The sequence below is a fragment of the Sciurus carolinensis genome, chromosome 16 (genome assembly GCF_902686445.1).
Source record: "Sciurus carolinensis chromosome 16, mSciCar1.2, whole genome shotgun sequence".
NCBI classification, from domain to species: domain Eukaryota; kingdom Metazoa; phylum Chordata; class Mammalia; order Rodentia; family Sciuridae; genus Sciurus; species Sciurus carolinensis.
Genome location: NC_062228.1, coordinates 35,517,749 through 35,530,029, shown reverse-complemented (window position 1 = coordinate 35,530,029; position 12,281 = coordinate 35,517,749). Strand labels below are relative to the sequence as shown.

At 34.5% G+C, this 12,281-nt stretch overlaps 1 protein-coding gene across 2 annotated transcripts in view; it reads left to right on the top strand.

Annotated features, from left to right (window-relative positions):
• Nucleotides 1-12,281, top strand: part of Phkb (phosphorylase kinase regulatory subunit beta) — a 200,897-nt gene that overhangs the window by 54,649 nt on the left and 133,967 nt on the right. For both annotated transcript variants that reach the window (XM_047528277.1, XM_047528279.1), the window contains exon 7: nt 4,690-4,805. In XM_047528277.1, the coding sequence (XP_047384233.1) occupies nt 4,690-4,805 (116 nt within the window). The remainder of the gene's footprint in view (nt 1-4,689; nt 4,806-12,281) is intronic.

Below are 12,281 nucleotides of genomic sequence, written 5' to 3'. Positions count from 1 at the left end.
AGAAATTAAGTTTCATTATTTGTTAATTTTAAAATAATCCATTAGATACTACTGTAAATACTATATTTTTATGAAAATAGCTGTTTTTTTTTTTTTTTTCAAAATAAAAGTAATTGAGTGAAAAGAGAGTCATTGCTCTACATTTTTGGAAATCTCTCATTTCTGACTTACTAGAAGATGTGACTCTCATACCTTGCTTTTTCCTTTAGTCTTTTGCAATATCACACACCATGTAGTCTCTAGAAATCTCAATTTACATTTGTGAGAGGAGAATGAAAACAATTTTGAGGTTGTGGGCCTTCATGGTTCCTGTATCATACCTTGAAAATTATTATTATAGAGTAAACTTTAGGAAAATATCTTTCTGACTTCCCGATAGGGAGGGCTTTTTGCAACAAGACATCAGTACAGACAATAATCTTAAATTTCTGCAAGTCCTTTATAAAACATGGTGTTCTTTTTGTTGAATATATAAGAAATTTGCATTTCTAAATTTGGAGAAGTTATATGGGTCTACAGTTTGTTATTTCTAAAAACCTTTGCAACTAGATGTGTTTTAGATTTTTTTTTTTTAATTAAAAAAGGTGATATATATGCGTGGTGCCCATGGCACACACCCATAATCCCAACTAGTTGGTAGGTTGAAGCAGGAGGATTGCAGGTTCAAGGCCAGCTTGGGCAACTTAAGAATACCCTGTCTCAAAATAAAATATAAAAATGAAGGACTGGAGATACAACTCAGTGGTAAAACACCCTGGGTTCAATCCACACTACCAAAAAAGAGAAAGAGAAAAATAGAAATGGAAGGGGAGGGAGAAAGAAAACTAATACCATTTCAATATATTATGTAATAATCCCAGAAGAGTTTTTGTTAGAACCTCATAATCAACATATTAATATTTTACAATAAGATATACACATATTCACCTAAACTGGGATACATAATTTCATCTCAATTTCTGGTTTTACTGATAAACCAGTGAAGAAGAAGCTCTGGTGATATTTAAACATAGCAAATAAGAGATGGTGGACCTGTATACTAATTAAAGGTGAGGAAAAAAGACACATGAAATAAAAATTAAGAGCTATAGTATTGCCCTAAAAACAGTGAGTGTTAATATAACTTACTTCCTCTTGAACTAGGATTGAAGGAAGGTTCATAGAAAAGTGATTCAGTGGAAATGAGCAAAACTGATGCTAGCCAACCCAAATGGAATCCTGAGTATCTGTCAGAGGATAATGAAATAGAGGCATGGGGGAACAGGGTGGACAGCTTATGGAGGATTTGAATGCCATGTGATGTTACACCGTCAAGATTTGTAAAACTTTTTTGACAGAAGTAGTGATGGAAAATATAGGCCTTTGTGGCAAAATGAATACAGGAGATGAAAGGAGACATAGTTTGTTGAAAAACAGAATATAACAAATTTATTTAAATTCCAATTGGGTTTCATTAATGATTCACAAATTGGAGAGCATCTCATCCAAAGATTTAGAAAAGGTGTTCCCATGAACTGAACAGAACAGGTTGGCTTTATAGGCAGATAAGGGTTGAAGAAATTTAAATATCATATTGATTATTTCAAAGTTAGTTATAAGATTAAAACAGAGGGAACTTCCTTACCAGGCCAACCTGAGTAAACAGGACCCCTTCTGTTGGTTGGTCTGAATCTCAAGTTTTATGGAGTTTTTGGTTTTTTAAAACCAGTCTGTTTAGGAGTTTTCTTTGATAATGTAGCACGTAGTACAAGTGACTTCCTTCTTGTTTGGTCTGGTCTTTTGGGTCTGTTGTAGGAGCTTAATTCAAATGAGTGTTTTCTTATAAATTTCTTTTAACAGTTCAGGGTTTCTAGATTGAGAGCCTGGAAACCTAAGTCTTATGGAGAAAAGCAAAATCGAGAAGTACTTCCAAGTGAAAGAGTTTAAGATATGTTGTCTAGTATGACATCTCGGTAGAAAAACTTCATAATTGAAGATAGAATCAAAAGTATGTATTATAAATATTCAGGACTAGAATAGGAAAATTTCTAAATTATAAATATGCATTATACACATACAATCATTTATTTCATTTTACAAAACCAGAACTGAGTGAGTCTAGTTTACCATGTGTCTGTCATCCAACAAGGCCATTGCACAGCTGAGAGCAGAACTAGGTCTTGTACAAAAATATTCTTGCCTCTGTGTTATGCTGCATGTCCTGATTCTTATACCATTATCAATAGTTGAAACCTTGATAGTGATCGAGTTTACTTCAGGAAGAAGTACATGTGTGTATGGAGAGAAGAACAAGACTGCTTTGAAGAATGCCCACCAGTAGGGGTTGGAAGCAAGAAGAGGAGGCAGTCAGGAAGATGGGAAACGTGGAGAACATGATGCCAGTAGCTGATGAAATGGGGACTTTCAGGAAAACACAAGTGATCCGTTTTATAAAATGTGATCGGAGGAAGAGAGAGATAAGGCTGGATAATAGTTTTTTTATGAGAATTATCTTTTCAACTAGTTTCTGACATTCAGTCAGTCTGCAAATAAATATTATGCATCTGTTTTGTGTCAGACACCATTTTCCAGGCATGTAGAAGTGAATAGAACAAGTTCAGGCCCTCAGGGAGCTTACACTGGGAAGTGGTACATGTAATAAACATACAAATGGTATTTTAGTTTTCTTACACAACTCATTAATCTAGAACAACCTTCCAGTCATGTAGTGTTATTTAGGTAACTAGACTAGACTCCCTTACCTGGGTCTACTCTTGGTCCTCACATCTTCCTAAACAGGGAAGTGGTAGAAGGAGTGAGAAATGACAGGCTACATACTTGAGAAGCTTGTCAGGAAAGGAAGAGGAACTTGGATTGTTACAAGACTTTAAACTTCAAGGCTGATAAACTGTGAAGTGTTTTCTCTATGGGTTACAAAATTGAAATAGGTTTTAGAACCACAGATGAGTATGAAAATAACCAGGGGTGGTTGGGGTGGTGCAGGCTGGAGATCAAACTCAGGGCATTGTGCATGCTAGGCAAGTGCTCTACAACTGGCCTACATCCCCAGCCCTGGTGCGCAAGATTTTTACACAGGCAGGTTTCCCATAGGGTCTACAGACAAGGAAGTAGGGGCTGGGGAAGGCTTGGACTTTTGGGTGGAGACATGATGGAATAATGTTTGGTTTGTAGAAATGGAGAATTAACTCATACTCTTCTGAGAGTCTATAATACCCTAATTACTCTTTCCTTCACTGAAAATAATGAGCTGTTCCTTACCCTAAAGGCAAATGTCTCTTTGTTGGTGAGGAGAATGAAAGAGTTGGGGATTCAAGTGCCCTAGCACTTCATCATTTGTGAGTAGACTGGGTATACTACGTCCTTATCAATTTTTTTTTCTTTTTTTTTGGTACCTGGTATTGAACCCAGGGGTGCTTAACCACTGAGCCACATCCCCAGTCCTTTTTTATTACTTATTTTGAGACAGGGTCTCACTGAGTTACTTAGGGCCTCACTAAAAGTCCTGAGGCTGGCTTTGAACTTGCGATCCTCCTGCCTTAACATCCCAAATTGCTGGAATTACAGGTGGTGCACCACCATGCCCAGCCTTCTCAATTCTTGATCCCTGTGTTTGTTGACTCTGAGTTTAGAGATTTTCTGGAGGACCTAGAGAACAAGGAAGAATTATTTTGAGTGACTGTGCTTTCCTCTGCTCTGATTTGTCCACCAATTCCTTCCCATCTGTTTTCCTTCTATGATTTTTTTAAAGCTCTGGTCTGTTGGTGGATCCTTACCTTGGTTTTCATTGTTATTACTGTTTCATTCTTTAAAAATATATGCATTATATTAATTAAATATGTGGAAGTTGGAGGTGTATATTGCCATCTCAAAAGGATCTTGTGATGAAGGACAGATGCATTTATTCAGTTTGCTATACTGAACCATACATGAAGATCAAATTTAAAACCCTGTAGTTAGAACCCATAGCCCACTTAAGAAATTGATTTTATTAAAATGAATAAACATTTATTAAATAAAAACTAACCATCATATTCATTTCATAGTTAGCTTTGAGAGTATAAATTTAACCCAATGTCTAAAATCTTTTTATGGAAGTTGTGACTCCTAGACCATTGGTTGAATCCCACCTCCAACTGGGAGCTTTGAGTTGATAATCAAAAGTACCTGTAGCTATAGAAAAAGCACAAAGATCAGTCTCCAAGACAATCAATAGACTCAAGACTGCAGGTTGATCCAACATGGGACTGGCATTTTCTACAACCATGGAATATTTTTTTGTGTCCAAAGTTTTCAATGTATTTAACATTTCATATGGGCGTTTTAGATTCCAAATATTCTCTAGTATAAAAACATGCTTTATATTTTGCTTAGTTCTTAAGATACACACGATCCTCATAAGCAGTAACAAATACCTCATTAAAGAATTACATTTGGAGTTTTGAAAGGACTTACATTTTATTTCTGTATTATATAATATTAGGTTCTTACTGAAAGTGAACTTTATATTAAAAAAACCAAGTACAGTAGAGGATTCATAATAATGTAATAATCTCAAGAATTTCAACATGTTAAAAAATATGTTGGGAGACAGGTATGTATTTGGATTTCAAATGGCATCTAATTATTCTTGTCAGTATCTAAAGATCCTGCTATTGCATGTGTCCTTATGTTTCATTTATTTTCTTTTAGGTGTCTTTTATTCAAAACCTTGTATTTTGTGTAGAAAGAGTTTACCGTGTTCCTGACTTTGGTATTTGGGAAAGAGGAAGCAAATATAATAATGGCAGCACAGAGCTGCATTCAAGGTAATTTGCCAACTTCTAAGGGTGGTTTTTGATTGTTGCTGTTTAAATGTATGGAATTTGAATATGAATAAGAATCAAAGCAAAGGATCTAAGCTGTAGTTTCTGTGTAAGTTTTTAACTCGCTTTTTTCTATGTATGATGCAAATAAAATTCACTTCAAATTAAAGCATAGGAGTTCCATAAATGAATGTAAGAAAGGAGCAGGACATCTTTCCCAACCTTCTAAGGTGTCAGTCCTTGCATTTCAGCTTTTACTATTAATCCATAGCTTGGTGTTTCATTCAACAAGTCATTTTCTCTTTGAAATTATGTTATTTGAAATGTCAAGTACATTAAAATTTCCAAACACCAGTTATGTGTACATTGCGTGGGTGAAATTCCCTTTTGTGTTAAGAAGTGTAGTTTCATCCTAACCACAGATTCTTATACCCTTCAATAAATCTTAATATTCAGTGTCTTCTGTAAGAGCCGTGATCTACATCTTGAACTATAGTTTAGTATGTTTGAATAAGCAACAATTGGTGTTAGTAGTTTATGAATTTACTTTTAAGTGTTGAAAAATAGCTCTAGAGACTGACTCCCTCTTTTATATTATTTTATGCCTAGGAGGTCATCTTTTAACTGAAAAAATATAACTCAGTAAACTCAACAAGCCCTTATCATGTTGCACTAAAAGATTTTGAACTAAAAAGAATTTAAAGGTTATCACTAGAGGTCAGATTGGATTATTGAGCTTAAATGAAATAGAGAAATAATCTACGAAATACTGGTAGAAGAATCTACAGGCTATACTTTTTCAGACTGAAGGACTAATCACACACAACAAATTTAGCTAATATAAAGTATTTAATAAATTAAAAACTAGCTTCAGATAGGAACTGTATAACCCTGAGTAAGTTTTGTGACCTCTCTATGTACTGTTGTTATAATAATTGAATTTATATATTTTCATTATGTATTTTCATGTATTTTCAATGAATGATATAACTAAGAGCTGTTTGATGCATTTATAAAAATTTTAATAACAAAGATTGAAGTATAAAAGACTATCAGATTAATCCTGAGAAACTAAAAAATACATACTTTTATAATTTTTACATTTCACGAGGTATTTTTACACATGAAGCAGGATAGTAGTACTTAATGAGAATTCAGTGGAGTAGACAAAAATTTTGTGAGCGAGCTCAGTTCAGACATTAAACATTTAGACAAATCCTAAAATGATAAGATAATATTATATTCCAATAGTCTTCCAAATTAAGTTGTCATCTTTCAAGATTATCAGTTAAATTACAAGAAAGAAAGTGGATCTGATTAGAAAAAATGTAAAAGTTTTCCTGTTTCAGTTGTTATTGTCATCAGGTCTTTTCCCTGCTTTTTAATAACCACTTAATAATATGCCAGTCTGATTCCACTGCTATTATTGTCAGTATAAAATATTTGGACTAGGAGTTTTTCTATCTATAAAGTCTACAATAAACTCAGAAAGAACATTGGGTAAAAGTTACTATTAACCCTAGCAAATGAGGGTGTTGGAAGGTCCCTTAGTGAAAAAAAAACAGAGGATCCAACTGAGGTGCAAGTGATTCAATCATTAAAGATTTTATTTCAAGACTTGGGAAATCATTTTGTGATATTCTTTGCTACCATTTGCTTACAAAATTTATCTTAATTGTAGCAGGTGAATTATATTCAAATGGATCAGAAATGAAGTTTATTATTTAAGTTTAGATAGTGGATTTTATACATTTAACATTGATCTTCTAAGTGTTCATAATCTACCAATTTATAATTCCCAAAAAGAACTTTAAATATCTTTTTAAAAATGTTTCCAAGCATACATCTCCACAAGTCTCTTTTGAATGTATCACCTCTACTGCCAAAAGGATATATTTTGAAATTACAGGAGAACTGAACTGCATAGTGCTCATGGATACAAAGATGGCATTGGTGGTAGGAGGACAGTACTTAGCCTCTGTAGTAATATGTGGAGCTGCTACCAGTCAGGGATCAAGTCAAAACTCTCAGATCTATTGCTACTATAGGATACCCCAAATTCTCTGGGCCTAGTTGAATCTGTTTGTTACTGATTAATGCAATAACTTTGCTATATCCTTAAGCTGTTCTCATAATTTAAGACTGCTTGAATTAACTCCATTATGTCCTATAATCCCAAATGTGGGACACATAAAAACTTAAATTGAGCAACAAATATACCCCTTGTGGTAACTTTTAAAATAAATACTATGTTTTTGTAGTTCTAGTCTTTTAAGAAAAGTAATAGGTGAATGATTAAAGCATTTCAAAAAATATGCATGTATATAAGAATATATACAAAGGATACATAAGCTCTAGAATATGATTTCCAACCTATTTTAATGTACCTGTGTCAGTTTCATTGAAATATTTGTAATATTGAAAACTTGGGACTTAATGGATTAATATATACAGATGCTTTCAAATTAGATGGGTGTACTTCCTAATAAACCCATTGTAGTTTGTAGATAACTTAAGTAAAAAAAAATGCATTTTATACATATAACCTATAATTCAACAATACAGTACACTAGAGTATCAGTGCTTCTGCCTGGATCACCAAGAGTATCATACCAAATACTACTATCTTGGAGGGAAAACCATAATTTGAAGTACAATGCTTATCGGTTTTGCACCTCTGTAAAGTCAAAAAATTGTTATAATACTTGCTGTAAGTACTTACACTTTTCTTTACCTTTTGACTCTCTCTGCCTCTCTCTACTTTTGTTCTATACAGTTTCTCCTTAGAGCAAGAACACAGCACAGTCCAACTGTTGCCTTAGTACTTGCTAGGCCTCAGCAAAAGTGACTGACTGGGCCTTTCTTCCCTTGTCATCCTGGGTACAACCCTTATCAGCTGCACCCATACATCAAAGATTTATGTTCTGGAGTCCCCAAAACTTGCACTTGTACTCTTCAGAAGTTGGAGGCTCCTTCTTCAGTGTCAGTGCTCAGTAGTACTTTAGTGCAGTCTGTGCCACTGAACAAATGTAGAATGCCAGACAGGAAACATTAATGTCTTTTAAATAGGAAGAAATTTTAGAGAAAGAGGATTCCAGGTCATTGGCCCCCAAATCCAAAGTTATTTCTGTATGTCATTTATTTTAAAGTTTTGAAAAGTTTTTCTAAAGTTTGAAAGAATAGTTGGGTATAAATTCTTAGTAAAACTGGGTTAAATTTCAAGGTTATCTTTGATAATCATATAACTTGATTCAGCTTAATGTGTTGGTCAAACTCTTCTTCATCTGCCCTGTTTTAACCCCAGGTTTGCTGGTATCTTTAGTCCATGTTCCTGTATTATTTAGTATTTTTTAGATTGAATCTCCCATTTTTTTCCTAAACAGTGCATTTCTTTCACTTATCAGAACTCCATTCCAGCAGCAACCTCACCCTTTCCCAGGGCTTTTGTAAAAGGGCCTGTTGGTCTGAGCTCACTGTGGTTCTTTTGAAATGTTTCCTAAGCAACCATTCATTTAAGTCTTGATTTTTCTGTTGATTTTACTTTCCTCAAGCAACTGGCCTCTTTCAGTTTCTCCTAGGATGTCTGAAACTCTATCAGATAATGTTTTTCCTTTCTCTTATAAGTCTTTTAATAAATTCCCACACATTTTTTAATCCTGTAGTATTAGATTGAATTATATTTTCCTCCATATTTCATTTTGGCACCTATTTATGGTAGCACTAATTCTTTATCCCCAAAATTACATATCCAGGTGAACTTCTCAGCCTCTTCAGGTCTATTTTTTATTATAATTATTAGTTCATATTAATTGTACAGGTTAATAGGTTTCACTTTAATACTTATGTTCGTTGTGCTTCATTCATATCCACCTTCCCTATTACCTACTCTTTTCCTCTCTCCTCTTCTTACCCTCCTCCTTTTTTCTACCCTTCCATAATAGTTCATCTTCTATATTTCGGTCACCTTTTTTTTTGTTTGTTTGTTTTGTTTTTGGGGTTTTTGTTTTTGTTATTTTTAGTTTCCATGTATGAATGAAAAGACGTGATGCTTGTCTTCAAGCCCCTTCAAGTTTAATTCACGTATTTCAATCTTTAAATTTCTCCTTCCTCATAATGTAAATTTGCATATTCCTGCTCCTTGGGGCTTCCTTTGAACCAATACCTCTTTCTTTTGGTGCAGAAACAAGTTTTTCTTAAAAATGTGAATAGAATCACAAGCTCTAACTTTGAATTTTTTGGCTATTGAAAAACAAAAAGAAAAATCATACTTAATAGTTTAGTAAGGTGAATATGAGTCCATATGGGAAGAAAAGTTCTTGAATTTTTTTTTACTCCTGTATAGAATTTTATATTCAACAATATAATTTTCTCTTTAAGTCTTGTGTTTGTGATGTAAAGATGATGTTTGAAGGAGATAGGATTTGAATCTGATCTTAAGGTTTTTAAAAACTGTTTAGATAAGTAAATTATATCACTTATTTTTTTTTTTTTTTTTTTTTTTAATTTTCTATAAGATATTAATATATTTTGCATTCGGCAACTTGAATCCAAACTTTTTTTTTTTTTTTTTTTTTTATTTTTTTTTTTATTTTTTTTTTTTTATTTTTTTTACGTTTACATAGGGTAATGATGTTTATTATATTTTTCCCCTCCCCCCCACCCCTCCCACCCCTCCCACCCCTCCCACCCCTCTTTTCCCTCTACACAGTCGTTCTTTCCTTCATTCTTACTGCTCTCCTTAGCCTAACTCTAAACCTAACCCTAAACCTAATGCTAGCCCCTCCCACCCCCATTATATGTCCTCATCCGCTTATCAGCGAGATCATTTGTCCTTTAGTTTTTTGAGATTGGCTTATCTCACTTAGCATGATATTCTCCAATTTCGACCATTTGCCTACAAATGCCATAATTTTATCATTCTTCATTGCGGAGTAATATTCCATTGTATAAATATGCCACAGTTTCTTTATCCATTCATCAACTGAAGGGCATCTAGGTTGGTTCCACAATCTGGCTATGGTGAATTGAGCAGCAATGAACATTGATGTGGCTGTATCTCTGTAGTATGCTGATTTTAAGTCCTTTGGGTATAGGCCAAGGAGTGGGATAGCTGGGTCAAATGGTGTTTCCATTCCAAGCTTTCTGAGGAATCTCCACACTGCTTTCCAGAGTGGCTGCACTAATTTGCAACCCCACCAGCAATGTATGAGTGTTCCTTTTTCACCACATCCTCGCCAACACCTATTGTTGCTTGTATTCTTGATAATCGCCATTCTAATTGGGGTGAGATGAAATCTTAGGGTGGTTTTGATTTGCATTTCCCTTATTACTAGGGATGTTGAACATTTTTTCATATATCTGGTGATTACTTGTACATCTTCTTCTGAGAAGTGTCTGTTCATTTCCTTAGCCCATTTGTTGATTGGATTATTTGTATTCTTCGTGTAGAGTTTTTTGAGTTCTTTATAGATTCTGGAAATTAGCGCTCTATCTGAGGTGTGGTTGGCAAAGATATTCTCCCACTCTGTAGGCTCTCTCTTCACATTTCTGATAGTTTCCTTTGCTGAGAGAAAGCTTTTTAGTTTGAATCTATCCCAGTTGTTGATTCTTGCTTTTATTTCTTGTGCTATGGGAGTCCTGTTAAGGAAATCTGATCCTGAGCCAACAAGTTGAAGATTTGGACCTACTTTTTCTTCTATAAGATGCAGGGTCTCTGGTCTGATTCCGAGGTCCTTGATCCATTTTGAGTTGAGTTTTGTGTAGGGTGAGAGATAGGGGTTTAGTTTCATTCTATTGCATATAGTTTTCCAGTTTTCCCAGCACCATTTGTTGAAGAGGCTATCTTTTCTCCATTGCATATTGTTGGAACCTTTGTCTAGTATGAGAAAATTGTATTTATTTGGGTTTGTGTCCATGTCCTCTATTCTGTACCATTGATCTACCTGTCTATTTTGGTACCAATACCATGCCGTTTTTGTTACTATTGCTTTGTAGTAGAGTTGAAGATCTGGTATTGCAATACCCCCTGCTTCGCTCTTGCTACTGAGGATTGCTTTAGCTATTCTAGGTTTTTTATTCTTCCAGATGAATTTCATAATTGCTTGCTCTATTTCTGCGAGGTACATCATTGGGATTTTAATTGGAATTGCATTGAATCTGTATAGAACTTTAGGTAGTATAGCCATTTTGACGATATTAATTCTGCCTATCCAGGAACATGGGAGATCTTTCCATCTTCTAAGGTTTTCTTGAATTTCTTTCTTTAGTGTTCTGTAGTTCTCATTGTAGAGGTCTTTCACCTCTTTTGTGAGATTGATTCCCAAGTATTTTATTTTTTTCGATGCTATTGTGAATGGGGTAGTTTTCCTAATTTCTCTTTCTGAAGATTCATCACTTATGTATAAAAATGCATTGGATTTATGAGCATTGATCTTGTAACCTGCTACTTTACTGAATTCACTTATGAGTTCTAAAAGTTTTCTGGTGGAATTTCCAGGTTCCTCTAAATATATAATCATGTCATCAGCGAACAGGGATAGTTTGAGTTCTTCTTTTCCTATTCGTATCCCTTTAATTTCTTTGGTTTGTCTGATTGCTCTGGCTAGAGTCTCAAGGACGATGTTGAATAGAAGCGGTGAAAGAGGGCATCCCTGCCTTGTTCCAGTTTTTAGGGGGAACGCTTTCAGTTTTTCACCATTTAGAATGATATTAGCCATGGGCTTAGCGTAGATGGCCTTTATAATGTTTAGGAATGTTCCCATTACCCCAATTTTTTCTAGTGTTTTGAGCATGAAGGGATGCTGTATTTTATCAAATGCTTTTTCTGCATCTATTGAAATAATCATGTGATTCTTAACTTTAAGTCTGTTGATATGGTGAATGACATTTATTGATTTCCGAATGTTGAACCAACCTTGCATCCCTGGGATAAAACCCACTTGATCGTGGTGCACTATCTTTTTAATATATATTTGTATGCGATTTGCTAAAATTTTGTTGAGAATTTTTGCATCGATGTTCATTAAGGATATTGGTCTGAAATTTTCTTTCCTTGATGTGTCTCTGTCTGGTTTAGGTATCAGGGTGATATTGGCTTCATAGAACGAGTTTGGTAGGGTTCCCTCCTCTTCTATTTCATGGAATAGTTTGAGGAGTATTGGAATGAGCTCTTCTTTAAAGGTTTTGTAGAACTCGGCTGAGAACCCATCTGGTCCTGGACTTTTCTTTGTTGGTAGGCTTTTGATGACCTCTTCTATTTCATTGCTTGAAATTGGTTTATTTAAGTTGTGTATGTCCTCCTCGTTCAGTTTAGGTAGTTCATATGTCTCTAGAAATTTGTTGATGTCTTCAAGGTTTTCTGTTTTGTTGGAGTATAGATTTTCGAAATAGCTTCTAATTATGTTTTGTATTTCACTCGTGTCTGTTGTGATGTTTCCTTGTTCATTCCGAATTTTAGTAATTTGAGTTTTCTCCCTCTTT